Genomic DNA, 16,641 nt, shown 5'->3' on the forward strand with positions numbered 1-16,641 from the left:
ACCACACATTAACAAAAAAAAAAAACATTGGTGGCTATGGTTCCCACATGTTAATAAAAAATATTGCTGGTCAGGGCCCCCCCCATTTAAAAAAAATTTGTGGCCAGCCCCCCCCCCACATTATAAGAAAATTGGTGGACAGGGCCCCCCTTAAATGTCCATGTAAAAAAACCTGCCCCCCCCCCCCGAGAAGTTTTAAAAAAAAAATGGTGCCCAGGGCCCCACCACACAACAGGGACCACAAAGAGTTAACTTTAGGGGGGCCCTGCCATGTTACACTTACTTCATTAGTGTGGCCCACCTGCTGTCAGTGAGCTGCCAACTTCAGAAGGGAGGAGGGGAGCACAGGTGGCTGCATCTTCTTCCCTTATTGGTCACAGAATTTCAAGTCCTGGTAACGCTGCACGGTGATTAGATGAGCTGGAGGAGAAGTTCAAACCTCAGCTATCCAATCCCTGAGCAGCTCACCCGGGACTTAAACTCAGTGACCAATAAGGGGAAGTCAGCAGCTCTGAGAAAGCCGGGGGCCCAGCTAATCAAGAAAGTGCGGTGTGACCAGGCCCCCCTTACCTTCAGTACCAGCCCCAGGCAACCACAGCCCGTTAGCAGTAAAGATCTGTGTCTCCAACTCGTTTGTGAATTTTGTAGATTAAACAGAGAAATAACAGAAAAAGGAAGCAAAGAAAAGACAAATTCCCCCCTATTATGCTCACAATATTATGTAATCTGAACCAATGATCTACTCTGAATTGAATTTAAAACTACGCAATATCACAATATTTCAGAGCTGGATTAATCGTAAAAGTGGGTTATTGTGCCCTTTGTCATTGCAGGAAACAAATCCGTTCATATGTCCCAGTTATCTTTAAATTGGGTCAACGTACCCTAATACCAGAGGAACATTGTAAGGATATGTGCCTGGCTAACAAAAATGGATAAATATGCCCTTTATATTTTACAAGTAATAGTTTAGTAGCTTCCCCGCATCACACCAGGTTTGTATAACCTCCTCTTACTTTACTCAAGAAACAAGAGGCCCTTTTTTTGCTTTTATTTAAAAAAAAATTCTATATTCAAGCAGAAAAAGTGAAAAAACTCAATTTTAGAAAAGAAAGAGTTAGTGCATGTAAAATCTGTGAAAGTGCCTATTTGCTGTAGTGCGAGAGGCAGAGTAAAACCGCATTCTCCACTAACACTACTCTGCTGGACAAATTCCTGGATGTCAATCTCCTGTAGAAGTCCCTTAATGCTCCCAAGTGCAGCATGTAGTGCTAGCCAGGCACAGCCTTAATGCCCCAAGTCACTGCATTAGAACATTGTAGGCCGGCTAATTATTCATATATAAGGCTAATTATTCATATATCCATCTCTCAGCACTGTCCTGCCAGCAAACAAGCTCATCGGGCTGAAACCAAAGAGCGATCTCTCGCTGGGCGCTCTCCCTCGAGTCACTGCCGTGTATAACATTCCTACAGGATAAACAAAGGGAACACCATGAGCATGTTGGAACATAAAGAGGGATGTACTGAATCCGAAAAAGCAGAGAAGAGTAGCACAGTGGTGTTGGCTGGCGCTTAAAGGAGAATTAAAGCGTAACTAACGAAGTAGCTAGAAATGTTGTACATTATGTTTTGAGCTTCTGTATCAGCCCAAGACAACCACAGCCCTTTAGCAGTAAAGATCTGTGTCTCCAAAGATGCCCCAGTAGCTCCCCATCTTCTTTTCTGCTGATTCACTGCACATGCTCTGTGCTGCTGTCACTTACTGAGCTTAGGGACCCACTCACAATATACAGTACACATAGAATAGAAATGGCACAATATAAGGCTGATTAGTAATTAATACAGATAATTACTACATGGCAGCAAAGAGATGAGAGATGGCACCATATTTAAATGTATTAGTAAATTAGGCTAAATTAGGCTACTACAGGTATTGGATCCGTTACCTGGAAATTCCATTATCCAGAATTACAGTAAGGCTGTCTCCCATAGACTCCATTTTATCCAAATATTTATAAATGATTTCCTTTTTCTCTGTAATAATAAAACAGTACCTTGTACTTGATCCTAACTAATACACATAGGGGCATATTTACATATGGTCGAATATCGAGGGTTAATTAACCCTCGATATTCGACTGCCGAAGGTAAATCCTTCGACTTCGAATATCGAAGTCGAAGGATTTACCGAATCTAATCGGTCGATTCTAAGGATTTTAATCCATCGATCGAACAATTTTTCTTCGACCAAAAAAAGCTTGCAAAGCCTATGGGGACCTTCCCCATAGGCTAACATTGAGGTTCGGTAGGTTTTAGATGGCGAAGTAGGGGGTTGAAGTATTTTTTAAAGAGACAGTACTTCGACTATCGAATGATTTTTAGTTCGAATCGCTCGATTCGAAGTCCCAGTTGATGGTCAAAGTAGCCAAAAAAAAAAACATTCGAAATTCGAAGTTTTTTTTATTCTATTCCTTCACTCGAACTGAGTAAATGTGCCCCATAATATTAATGGAAGCAAAAACCAGCCTATTGAGTTTATTTAATGTTCACATGGTTTTCTAGTAGACTTAAAGGAAAACTATACCCCCCAAACAATGTAGGTCTCTATAAAAAGATATTGCATAAAACAGCTTATATGTAAAATCCTGCTTCATGTAAATAAACCATTTTCATAATAATATACTTTTCTAGTAGTATGTGCCATTGGGTAATCATAAATAGAAAATTGCCATTTTAAAAAATAAGGGCCGTCCCCTGGGATCGTAGGATTCACTGTACTCACAAACATACCAACAAACCATATATGTTAGGTCACATGAGCCAATTAACAGACAGAGTTGTGTCTTTTGCTTCCACACATCTTCCTGTTACAGTTAGAGCTGCAGTATATCTGGTCAGGTGATCTCTGAGACAGCACACAGACCATCACGAAATGGTGGTTCAAGGCAAGAGATGTAAAAGGGCAATATTTACTTAAATATATATTCCAGTTTGGTAAGATTCTTTAATATGCCACTTAATATGATATAAACTATCTGTTGCTTAAGTGTTCATTTTGGGGGTATAGTTTTCCTTTAAGGTATGAAGATCCAAATTAGAGAAAGACCCGAACAGGCACCTAACTCAGTGAACTCACCTGCCAACATCAATGCAGAAATCTCCTCGGATTGTGCCTGGTAAAGAGTGAGCTGGGTTTGTCTCTCCAATCATGAGACGTGCAGTCTTCACCACATCTAAGCCCTGCCACACCTATAAAAGACGAGGAAACAGTTAGAGAGGCAGGGCAATATCTAATAGCAAGAAATGGGTGTGTGTGTGTGTGTAATATAAATAGTGCTGGTCCAGGGATCATCATTTTTAATATATGGAATTTTTGACTGTGCACCCTGGCACTTGATGGACTGATATATATATATATATATATATATATATATATATATATATATTGAATAAAGTACCCCCTATTGTTATATTATAGTCATCGAGGAGTACATACCTACATACATAGGGGGGTTATGTAATATAAGGCACTAAGTTTGCCCAGGTGCAGTAACCCATTGCAACCAATCAGCAGGTAGCGTTTACTGGTCACCTGTTTTAAAGCAAACATCCTATTGGTTGCTACGAGTTATTGCTCCTGGGAAAACGTAGTGCCTTTTATTACATATAGGGGATAGAGTGCACAAGGGGACAGTAGCAAAATGTGAGACTACAGAAGTGAAAGGAGTGTATAGTAAAGTAATAACGAAACCTGGTGATGCTTACCATGGCAACCACTGGGCCAGAACCCATGTACTTTACGAGCCGGTCATAGAAGGGCTTGTCCTGCAGAGCAATGTAATGCTGCCTGAGCAGTTTCTCCGAGGCCTGCATCCAGAAACACAGATCGTTATAACGCTGGAGTGTTTTCATGCCATAAAATCGATGCTGTGTGGCACTAAGAGGGTTAAACCCCACGTAACTATTTTGTGTGAAAGGTAAGGACAGGTGTGTGTGTGGTGCACAACTACATGGTTGTTCCTAGTTAGGACACTGACCAGTGGCGGAAATCAGTGGTCCCCAACCTTTTTTGCCCCAGGGATCAGTGTAAAGGCCACATTTTTTGCAAGGCCCGGGGGGGCGTCAATTGCGTGTTAAATTCAGGCGTGCTGCGTCACATTCGGCGCGTCTGCCCAGTTCAGTTAAGTTAGCGGCCCGGCGGTTGGGGACCCCTGGTGTAAATAGAGTGGTCAGGGCCCCCCTGCAAAAAAATCTTCAGAGGGGCCCCGTGCACTCCGATCCCCATCCTCCGGCCCACTTGTGCCCTCCTTCCACGCTGCAGGTAAGAGAGAGAGGCTGGGGAGGAGGGTTTTTTCATTAGCTATGGAGAAAGCACATTGCACAGTCTGGGCCCCCCTGTTCCCCTACAATTGCGGGGTCTGCTTCCTCTATAGTTACTCCATTGACCAGTGTTGGACTGGCCCGGCTGGACACCGGGAAAAAACACAGTGGGCTCCGACCCTCATGGTCCCCCGCCGGGCCAGAACCCCTCTCCAGATATTCAGATTTGAAAAAAAACACAAATTTTTCCAGGGCTGCGCATTGCCGCCTGAGCGACGCTGTTTCGCATGCGCACTGAGCGGCTCCCTTGTTGAGCCGGCGCATCACAATAGGGGGCCAGGGGTCCCTGGACAGCAGTCCCGGTGGGCCACGGGCCCCCCAGTCTGACCCTATAATCCAGGTCAGTACAACCAGCACCGTTTCTATTGCAGGAGCCATTCATGACACCCCCAGCTCTTACCGATCCTATGCCAGAGAGGAACGGGGGGGGGGCAACATCGCTGGTGCAGAGAGCGCAATTGTATTCGATTGCACTAGAAGAGCTAAAATTTATGGTTTAAAAAAAAAACGAAATTCAGCTTTTAAAGTTACAATATGTGTCTTTTTTTTATTGCCCCCGGTAACTTGTTCATAAGGCATAATAAAGCATAATGAGGCATAATTTATGTTGGGGTTCTACATTTCTGTCAATCACAAGAAGAAAAGCTTTTTGCTACAAGATCACCTGCATTATCTTCAAGGCCACAAGACAGAATCCCTTTTTCTCAAAGCGGCGGATGATCTCGCCCACCAGTCGCCGTTGGTAGCCATCAGGTTTGATTGCCAGGAAAGTGCGCTCATTGATTCCAGTCCAGGCTGCAGAAAGAACAAGCAAGGAAATTGCATCAAATAATGGAGATACTTTTAGCTGCAATGCCCTATAGTAACCAATAGATGGCGCTCCATTATGCCTACATTGCTCTGGCTATTGATATGGCCTCCTAGATGGTTTTTTTAGACTTTTTTTTTTATGCTTTAATCCCCCTCTACCTAAGGTCTAACATTTGGTCTGAGCCCCCTCAGTCTATAACAAGGTTATATTTACTCCTACTCAGATTCACTTCTAAAGACTTCCAGGGCAGCATATAAAGGTTCAGCCCAAATGTCCCCATAACTGGCCGCTAAACTGGGGCTCCAGGGTATATAGTGAATAAAGTACTCCCTGTTGTAAAATATAAGGATATTATAAGTCACCGAGGAGTTCAATGACCATATAAAACCAAGAGGCCGAAAGCTGAGTTTACTTCTAAAATCCTCATATTTCCCAACAAGGGGTACTTTATTTATTATAAAACACAAGTTTTAGTGAGTCATGTGACATGTGATCACTAGTCACCGTTTATAACTGATGACATCACTAGTCACCATTTATAACTGATAACATCAGAACTCACCGTTTATAAGGATATAATTTACAAGATATTCATGGCTCTTGTGTATTAATATTGTAATAATGCTTCCCAAGTTTCACCATAATTTGCCTGCAGGCTGAGACCCCAACCACTAGGGGGAGACTGGTGCTGATCACAGGGGGTTCATGAGATTGATGCTGCCCAGTTGGCCATTGTATTTGTCTTTTACAGTGTGGCCAAGCAGCAGAGCACGGCTAGTGCCAGGTCCAGACTGGGAGTCAAAATAAGCCCTGGCATTCCAATACACAGAGGCCCAATCAGCACCTCACCAGCCCACTGAATAGTGACTGGCATCTTATGGCAGCCCCTCTGGCCAGAACCCACAGTTTGCCAGTCCAGGCCTGGCCAGTGCCCAATAGATATTCTGATTATTCATTGTGTTGGCACAGCCAAGCCTCTGAGCCAAATTGGAAAAAAACGCACACCTCACATACCCCAGCAGAGTTTCCTGGTGCTCAGTGATGGGGGAATCGGCAGCCACCCAGTCAAGGTACATAGAAGGATCACCGGCACACAGGAGTTTAGTTAAGCAGGGCAAGCCCTTGCAATTTTAATGAATGCAGTGCAACGTTTCCAGCCAAGCCTCTGACACTATACAGATTGACCCCAAGGGCATGCGTTTCCATGAACATATCCCGAGAGGGAGTTAAAATAAAACATTACCGGTTGCTAGGTTAATCTACCCGTAGCAACCTGTTTAAATGGCAACAGGAGAGTGGCAGAACAACTACAAGTGTAAATAGTTCAACCCATTACCCAGTAAAGTAAAACAGACTGATGCTCATCACTAGGTTACATTCCTATAATTGCAATGTCCTATCTGGAGCCATGATGTTCCATTTATTCCATTCTAAATACAAAATACACTGATGTACCCCTTGTCTACTCCATCTCCATGACAGCGATCTTCAACCTACTGCTGGCAGGGCATTCTGGGAACTGTAGTTCCACCTCCGCTGCAATAACCAGCAGGGACTAAAGAGCGATCGCTTTGTTTCCATTCAGCCTCCCACGTGTCACACTATAACAGCCAAGGCTTTCCCAAGTATATGGGGGGGGGGGTTCCCCGGACGGTGCTATCGATCAGCTCCCCCCCCACGGCCACAATGGATTATCCCACCTGACGGGAAGATGTGCGCGAAGATGGTGAGCACCAGACAGATCATGGTGAGAGCGGAGAGAAAGGGCGGGGAGCGAGCCCGCGGGAAGCAGCGGGAGCGCGCACGCAGTTTTTAACCAACGTCACCAGTCTTTTAGATTCGTGGCTCTGTCTGCAAGTAATGGAGATATTTGCCTGATATTAATCCTCTTAAGAGCAGTATCTGCCGGTATATGACATGTGTCATTAAAGTTTTGCTAATGAAGGTGAATTGCCCTTTGAACTGTGAGTCTAAGTTCTCCCAAGAGACCTGCTTATTTTAAATTGTTTATCTTAAAGGATCTTTTCTGGGTGCTCTGCCAAAAGCCAATCAAGTTAAAAACTTTGTATCTTTTTCTGGCTGTTCAGTGCAGGAGATCACTGGGACATTTTAGTAACAAACCCAGGACTGCGGGCTGAGCCGTCAAAATCGTGACTGTCCCGCGAAAAACACAGTTGGGAGGTATGGTATAGCCTGTTGCAATTTCAGCAATCTGGTTGCTAGCGTACAAATTCCCCTAGCAACCACACACTGATCTGAATAAGAGACTGGAATATGAATAGGAGAGGCTGAAATAGAAAGATGAGTATTAAAAAGTAGCAATAATGATACATTTGTAGCCTTACAGAGCATTTGTTTTCTAGATGGGGTCAGTGACCTCCATCCCATTAGATAACTGGAAAGAGAAGAAGAAAGAGGCAAATCATTTAAAAACTGTACAAAATGCCCCTTTTAATGGGTTATTCCTTTGCCTTATGTTGAGAAGCAGTAGAATGAACAGGACAGGATTGTGCTGTGAGCAGGACTAGGCATCGTCCCTAAACACGCCCCCTCTACGCGCCACGTATGATCTCACTTCCGCTAACCAGCCGGCCCCCTACCCCTCTAGCTGTTTCAATGGATTTCCTACAGAAAGGCGTGGAAGAGGCTGGGCGATTTTTTTTTTTTTACATTTAAAAAATATATTAAACTGCCTCCCCGCCGGTTAGAATCTAAATCGCCAGCAGGATGGTGCTCGGAGCGATTCATTTTATGACGTCGCGCAAGGTTGCCTGGAAACTTCGGGCGACTACGGAAAGCAGAAGTGAACCGAGTGCCATCCCGCCGGCGATTTAGATTCTAGTCAGCCGGAAGGCAGTTCGGGGAGATTAGTTGCCGAAGAAGCAATTTGTCGCTAGGTGACTAATCTCCCCCAGTAGCTTTGTGTGCCCCTGCCCTAATGTATAGGGATTATTAACCTCATCCTCTTATGTCTATCTGCAACCATATGGGCTCAGGATAATGTGATTATAGTGGCAGTGTGTTGGAGTAACAGGCTAATTCCAGGATTCAGTGTCGGACTGGCCCACCGGGATACCAGGAAAACTCCCGGTGGGCCCAGGTGTCAGTGGGCCCTCCTGCTTCTAAACATTTGGCTTATTTCATGGCCATTCCCTTTTTCTATGAGAATAAAGAGGCTAAATAGATGGAATAATAGGTTATAGTATGGAAAGAAAAGAGAATAGGAGAATAGAGGTTGACTAAGGAAAGGAAGAAAATAATACTTAGATTGGGCCCCGGTCTAAAGGTGTTTGGGTGGGCCCCTGGTCTAAGGGTTTTTGGTGGGCCCCTGGTGTCCCAGTCCAACACTGCCAGGATTTGTATGGAGAGGGGAGCTTCGATATCCATAGCTCATAGCTATGAGTGATCAGGGAAAGCCATGTCACACCAAGCTAATATGGCAGCTGCTATCCTAAACAAAAAGAGTTTCTAGAGCTGTTTACTCAGGTATGGTAAAGCATTCTACAGAATAAATATAGTGTTCTAGTTTGCACTATTGTGACTAATCTATTGGCACTAAACTGCTTCAGTAGCTTTCCTTCTCCTTTAAAAAGGCAGGAGAAAGCTTAAAAGAAGGAACAGGAGAAGAAAGAGAAAAACAAAAGGAAACCAATTTGGCTTTGAAGCTCCTGAGACCAGATCAATGTGGGAAGTAATTGCAAGGACCACTATTGTCTTGACCAATCAGGGAAAAGAGAAAGGAAATGCAGCAGATTTTTGTATAGGCCACAGATGCAGCTAAATAAAATGATGGGTCCAAATTAAGGTGTGCGTCAAAGGATGGGTTGCAGCTACTGTATGTTTTTTACCAAACAAGGAAAGAGACTGCTCTGTGGTTAAAGGAGAACTAAACCATAAAAATTAATAGGGCTAAAAATGCCATATTTTATATACTGAACTTATTGCACCAGCCTAAAGTGTCAGCTTGTCAATAGCAGCAATGATCCAGGACTTCAAACTTGTCACGGGGGGTCACCATCTTGGAAAGTGTCTGTGACACTCACATGCTCAGTGGGCTCTGAGCAGCTGTTGAGAAGCTAAGCTTAGGGGGCGTCACTAATTATCCAGCAGAAAATGAGCTTCCCCTGTAATATAAACTGATGCTACAGGTTTGCTGATTATTAAATTCTGATGCTAATTGCACTGGTTTCTGTGCTGCCATGTAGTAATTATCTGTATTTATTACTAATCAGCCTTATATTGTGACATTTCTATTCTATGTGTACTGTATATTGTGAGTGGGTCCCTAAGCTCAGTAAGTGACAGCAGCACAGAGCATGTGCAGTGAATCAGCAGAAAAGAAGATGGGGAGCTACTGGGGCATCTTTGGAGACACAGATCTTTTTTTAAAAGATTTTCTTTATTGATTTTCAATTAACAGAAGATAGAAGAAAGAAGGAAAGAAAATGAAGAAAGGCAAGCAAGATGAGCTTCTCCATTTACATAGAATTGCATCCCCTTCAAGTCGCCCAAAACGTACATGTGCTCAACCACCGACTAGTTATCATAACCATTTAAGGGATAGCCAGCCATTTGTCCCAGAGTTTCCCAAATTTCTCAGGGCAACCTCTGGCAGCATACGTCAGTTTTTGCCTAGGGAGGGTATCATCTACCAATCTTTTCCAGAAGCCAAGAGAAGGAGGTTCAGGAGCTTTCCAAGTCAAGAGAAGGGCTTTCCTGGCATAGTGGAGCAACTGCTGCAGGCATAGTCTATCACTAGAGGGTATAGGCAGACCTTCAAATAACCCAAGGAGACAAAATTCCGGAGACCTTATGTTAGGTAGTCCCAAAAATGTAGATATAAATCTAAGTATTGCGGCCCAGTATTGTTGAATCTTAGGACAGCCCCAGAAAACATGCAAGTAGGTGCCAGCTTCGGCATTGCACTTAAGACATACATCCGGATGCCCCTGATACATACGTGCCAGCCTGTGTGGGGTTAAATACACCCTATTTAAGAATTTGATGTGAATAAAGCGATCTCTGATACATATATTCGTTTCTGGAATCTGTTCAAGTATATCTGCCCATGCTTCTTCATCTAGTGATGGGAAATCAGAGGCCCATTTCCTACACACCTGACGAATGGGATTAAAGTTCCCTTGGAGCACAATTGCATAAAACCAGCTAAGGGGCTTTGTTAATTCGGGTTTACGGAGGTAGCGTTCAAGGGTAGACTCAGCTATCCGTGGGGACCCCTCTGGAAATTGGGCCCGAAAAGCGTGTCTTAACTGTAAGAATCTGAAAAACATCTGGTTATGGATGCCATATTCCTCCTTGAGCTGAGCAAACTGTTTCAGCCCACCAGCACCAATAATATCCCCTAAGTATTTCACCTTAGCCCAGAAACTAACTTCAGGCAAGGTTCTGAATTCTCCTAGTGCACTGTTACCCCAGAGAGGGGTCCATCTGGACCAGGCGTGAGATTTTTTATGCCCTGACACTACAATCTTCTGAAATACCTGGATTACTGTTTTCATGGGGGGGGGTCGTTGGATACAAAGCGGGTAGACCTCTATAGAGCTGGTTGGCTAGAGCTTCGAAGGAAGAGATTACTGCCGCCTCTACTACTGTAGCTTGGTTACTGGGGTCCGGATGGAGCCACCACCATGCATAAACCAACTGGCTAGCATAGAAATAATGTTGGAGGTCAGGAAGCGCTAGTCCCCCTTTCCTAACTGAAGCCTGCAACATTTGCATGCTGACCCTAGGCCTCTCCCCTGCCCAAATAAAGTCCCTGATACATGCCTCAGGCTGCTTAAACCAGGCTTTCGGGAGCGTAAGTGGTGCATTGTGGAGACACAGATCTTTACTGCTAAAGGGCTGTGGTTGCCTTGGGCTGGTACAGAATCCCAAAACATAATATGCAATATTTCTAGCTACTTCTTTAGTTTAACTTTCGTTGTCCTTTAAAAAGCAAGTTACATTCCTGTTAAAGTTGTAAGCTATTATAGAGACCAGTCGATCTGTTTCAGCCATTGGTTACCAAATTGGAAGACAGTGCTTCCATCCACCAGACAACTTTGGGGAACTAGTCTCGATGATTGCCATGTGTATGGTACCTTCAGTCAACTAAGTATAAAATAAGGCTGCAATTAAAGGGTAAGCAAACCTTTAAAATAAGTGAATGTAAAACTGATGAGGCGGCTATTTTAAGAATTTTTGTACTGTACATTCATTACTTATTTTGTTTTTATTCCAAGATATTGAAGGATACATGTACTGTTATTATGAATGAATTTTGTTACAACAGCGCCACCTGCTGGTCATTTTCTGACCACCAATTAGTCAAGGAAGTTGTCAGGAAAAAGCAAGAGTCTGCTCTGATGTTCTTCTGCTTAGGAAAGATGTGAAAAAAGGTTTCTAGTTTTTTTCCTAAGCAGAAGAACATCAGAGCAGCCTGTTCGGAACTTCAGCTTCGCTGTTCGGAGGTTCGGGACTACAGAAGATGTGGCACGTCAAGGGGGGCCCGGCTATTTAGAAAACTGCAGCACAGCCCAGTGCAGTGGTACCCCCTGTGCCCCCCTGATACATATAGTAATGCAGCCATCATTATAAGATACAACTAAGCTAAAAGACCTGCTTATAATAAGCATATTGTTTCCTTTTAAGTGCCCAGTGCTCTTTTTCACTAGTAAGCTCTAAACCATTTTATTATATATAGGAGGGGATTTTTTAGATGGACTATCATTGAACAATGTGTAGTTTGCTAACTGTGTTTGCTGTTCCATTGTGAAAAACAGAAGTCTAACATAGGGTTAATTCTGGTTACTGCCTTTAAGACTTTGATTGGCAGTTTGGATACAGCATTTGATTGGTTAGTGTTAATATAAATATCCATGTGTCTAGTTGTTTGTCTAGCCTATGATTAAGTGCCCAAAAGGCACGAAACGCGTAAGGCATTTGGGATGTTGTTCTAAATAAATACATTTTTTAACTACATCGTGGAGAGTGATTCAGTTTGTGCCAACCTTTTTCATTTGATATTCTATAGGAGGGGATGGACTTGAATGAGGAAGAAGAGGGTCAGATTTTGGTCTTGGTGGAGCCAAATAGTTTTTTAATTAGTGTGCATGCTTATGTGCAGGTGAGGTCCATGGAAGTGGGATCTTTGGATGTGTAAGATCAAGTCTGATTTTCTGTGTTGGGTTTTGTAGTTCAGCAGAGCCACCAAGTGATCCCTGAGCTATGTATTAACACAAATGTCATCATTCCAGGCTCCAGATTATTACTGTGTCAGCAATGAGATGGGACAAATGCCTTGTTCTGTGTTTTCAATTCCTGCCAGGCATCCAGATAAGAAACTGACCCTGGTAGTTATGGGACTGCAAGAATATCAATGGTAAGTACTGTCTTTTTAACGTCAGTAATAAATTGATATATCTCCTGCCTAAATAAATATCACCACCCTGTTGAAAATATTACATTTGAAAATGTCTCACAACAATGTGGACCGGTACCTACGGGGGAGGCAGCTGGGTATTGAGGGGGACCTGGGAACCCCTGTAGAGTTGGAAGCAGATAATTAATTATAATAGTTTCTCTGCTTAGGAATCTAATATTATTACTCTCTGTGTATTTTTCTTTTCTGTAGGCCCTTGTTTTCTTACAGCTCTGTTGAAATACAGAAGTTTTATGCTTGGACAAGTAGAAAGAGTTGAGCCAACATGGATGTGCAGTGACAAAGAGTATAGCTCAATGGTAAGTTGCTCTTTGGGGCATTTCGACTGCTACAATTCTCTGCACTAACTTAAATAGCCCATTTCCACGCCACAGGTCCGCCCCCACCACACAGTTAGAAAAAAATATTGGTGGCTTGGGTTTCCACATGTTAATAAAAAATAAAAAGATATTGGTGGTCAGGGCCCCCCATAAAAAAAACATTTGTGGCTAGGACCCCACATGAGAAAAAAAAATTGGTGGCCAGGCCCCCCCCCCATTATAAGAAAATTGGTGGCCAGGGCCCCTTAAACGTCCATGCCGTCCCGAAGTCAACAGCTCTCAGAAAGATGGGGGGCCCGGCTAATCAAGTAAGTGTGGCGTGGCCAGGCCCCCCTTACCCTCGGGCCCCCTACAACTCTCCCCCCTGATGGCGGCCCTGGTATTATACAATAGCTCATGATTGCAGCCGAAGTAACATTGAGCACCTCACATTGGTAAATATAAATTATTTCATTAGAGTATTAAGGCAGAAGGAAGTTTTGGATTGTGACCCAGGCCTACCCTTCTCCCCAGCTTCTCATGAAGGTCAGTGGTGTTTTATAATTTGTCCTGCCTATAATACGATGTATTGCATTTCCCTCGGGAAAGTTCATGCTTGTATTTAATTCCATCACAAAGCTTTACTATGTAACTCTCTGTTCTCCATCCTTATATACATCAATTCCCTGGTTACCAGTTTCCACTTCAAAGTTTTCATACTCTCCTCTGCTGATGTCTCCCATACTTACTGCACCTTCCTTTACTCAAGGCTAATTCTGTCTGTGGTTTAGATTGCGAGAGAATATCCCAGCTCTCCGGTTTACGGATCCCACAAGACAATAAATCTGGGGGCACATTGAAGGCAGAAGACCCCAGAGAGGTCACAGATTAGTAATGTGTCAGGTTTTTTCTGACTTTAATGCATTAGGACAAAAAAGTCGCCATAAGAAAAAACGCCCATTGACTTTAATGCATTAGGACAAAAAAAGTCGCCATAAGAAAAAACGCCCATTGACTTTAATGCATTAGGACAAAAAAAGTCGCCATAAGAAAAAACGCCCATTGACTTTAATGCATTAGGACAAAAAAAGTCGCCATAAGAAAAAACGCCCATTGACTTTAATGCATTAGGACACAAAAGTCGCCATAAGAGAAAACGCTCATTGACTAATGCATTAGGACAAAAAAGTCGCCATAAGAGAAAACGCCCATTGACTTATGCATTAGGACAAAAAAGTCGCCATAAGAAAAAACGGCAATTGACTTTAATAGGGGTAAAGCCACACGAGGAGATTCGGGGAGATTTTGTCGCCTGGCGACTAATCGCCTCGTTTTTTGCACGACTATCTCCCCGAACTGCCAGGCAACTTCGGGCGACTATTGAAAACGCATTGCCATGTGTGCATTAGTGCAGGCGACTTTGCATTGTAGCCTATGGGGAAAAACGCTGAGGCAGTTCGGGGAGATAGTCACGCAAAAGACGAGGCGATTAGTCGCCAGGCGACAAAATCTCCCCGAATCTCCTCGTGTGGCTTTACCCTTATTAAAGTCAATGGCCGTTTTCTCTTATGGCGACTTTTTTGTCCTAATGCATAAGTCAATGGGCGTTTTCTCTTATGGCGACTTTTTTGTCCTAATGCATTAAAGTCAATGGGCATTTTTTATCATGGCGACTTTTTTGTCCTAGTTTGAGCCCAGACAGTTTCATATTGGGGCCCTGGTTTGGGAAAAGCCAAAAGTGTTTGGCCTTGTAGAAGTTTTCTGCACCTTCATGACAGTAAAATGAATACTTGCATGTTGTGTACCTCCCTCTCCTCTACCACTCTCACTGGATGTACAGTAGATAACACCATATGTTATAGGCATTTTATATTCCTATAGAAAGAATAAAGGTGGTCATAGATGAAGAGATCAGCTCATTTGGCGATACGCCAAGCAAGCGGATCTCTCCCCGATATCATTGAGGTTGGCGATATCAGACTGATCCGATTGTGGGCCCTAGGGCCCAACAATAGGATCGTAATGCATCCGATATGGGTAGTCAGATCACAGGACTGCATAAACGCACAGATGCAACCGCGACCCGACGGGATTTTTACCCCTGCCCGATTGACTTTGGCCATCGATCGGGGAAGCCTGTCGGATGGCCCCACACATGGGCCAATAAGTTGCCGACTCGGTCTGTCTGCAGTTTTTATCGTCCCGTGTATGGGGGCCTTAAGGAAAGCCATTTAACTTTTCTTTTTGACCTGGGCAAACCTCTGTATTGGTGAAATTTTAGGGCAGGGGCACACGGGCAGATTCGGGGAGATGTAGTCGTCTGGCAACTAATCGCCTCTTCTGCAGGGCGACAATGTCCCCCAACTGCCTGCCGCCTGCTATAATGAGAAAACGCCTGCGCCAATGCACTCACGGCGCCTCGATTTCCAAAGTCGCCCGAAGTTTCCTCGTGAGGGAACTTCGGAAATCTAAGAGCTGCAAGTGCATTGGCGCAGGCGTTTTCTCATTGTAGCAAGGGGAAGGCAGTTTGGGGGAATTGTCGCCCCGCAGAAGAGGCAATTCGTCACCAGGCGACTAAATCTCCCCGTGTGCCCCTCCCTTACTAGAAGTCTCTTTCCTGCACTGAAAGCCAATACAAAAAATAGTCAGCAATGTGTTTTTGGGATATATTTATATCTGTATATTTATATCTGTACACACACACAACAATTTTGTCTTATTTGTTTTCTGCTACAAGACCTTCCATCAAACTGCTTTTTTTTTTATAATACAGTAAATTGAGCCTCGAGCGACATAATATAATGCAAATCAAGTAGAAAAGCAAATGAAGGAAACAGACAAGCTTTACAGTTTTTCAATGTTTCAGTTCCATGTTCCATTCAAGTTGATCCAATTGGTGCCCTTCTATAACCAGCACAGAGGAGGAGGCTGTAAAATATGTAACAGAAAAGGCCATATAACTAAAGTATAAATCAGCGCACGCCAATAATTTCCATGTAGAAAGATCAAGAAGAAAATCAGCAATCGGGGGGCACAATAAGGGTCTGTTGACCCAGTCTATAATTTCTTGCATTATTTAAACGGGTGGTTCACCTTTACGTTTACTTTTAGAATGATATAGAATGGCCAGTTCGAAGCAACTTTTCCATTGGCCTTTCTTTTCTATAATTTTTTTAATTATTTGCCTTCCTCTGCTGACGCTTTCCAGCTTTCAAATGGGGGTCACTGACCCCATCTAAAAACAAATGATCTGTAAGGTTACACATTTAGGGACTTCAAATTAAAAATTTTCGAATTTCAAGCAAATTTTTGTGTACTTCAACTAGGGAATAGTCCAAATTCTATTCAAATTTGAAAAATCTCGAAGTTAATCATGTGCGGTCTCTTTAAAAATTTGACTTTGCCCATTTGACCATCTAAAACCTGCCGAATCGCTGTTTTAGCCTATGGGGGACCTGCTAGATCCTATTTGGAGTCAATTGGTGGACTTTGAAAAATCTAAGTTTTTTTTTTTGGAAAAACTTAGAATCGAAATCATTCGCATTCGATATTAGTTTGATTCGAATTTGATCAAAAACAAACCTATTCGATCAAAAATGGACCTATTTGGCCAAAAAAACAACAACTTTGATTTAATTTCGGTTGGTCATTTTGAATTTCGAAGTTTTTCAATTCGACCCTTGATAAATCTGCCCCTTATTGTTATTT

At 43.2% G+C, this 16,641-nt stretch overlaps 1 protein-coding gene across 1 annotated transcript; it reads right to left on the bottom strand.

Moving 5' to 3' along the window:
- Positions 1 to 1,024: 1,024 nt before the first annotated feature.
- Positions 1,025 to 6,952, bottom strand: nme3.S (NME/NM23 nucleoside diphosphate kinase 3 S homeolog). Its single transcript, NM_001097869.1, is given in 5 exon segments — positions 1,025 to 1,469; positions 3,139 to 3,251; positions 3,768 to 3,869; positions 5,047 to 5,177; positions 6,894 to 6,952. Coding segments are annotated over 5 exon segments (510 nt in total). The 5' UTR covers positions 6,940 to 6,952; the 3' UTR covers positions 1,025 to 1,351.
- Positions 6,953 to 16,641: the final 9,689 nt, after the last annotated feature.

This window comes from Xenopus laevis, chromosome 9_10S (genome assembly GCF_017654675.1).
Source record: "Xenopus laevis strain J_2021 chromosome 9_10S, Xenopus_laevis_v10.1, whole genome shotgun sequence".
NCBI lineage: Eukaryota > Metazoa > Chordata > Amphibia > Anura > Pipidae > Xenopus > Xenopus laevis.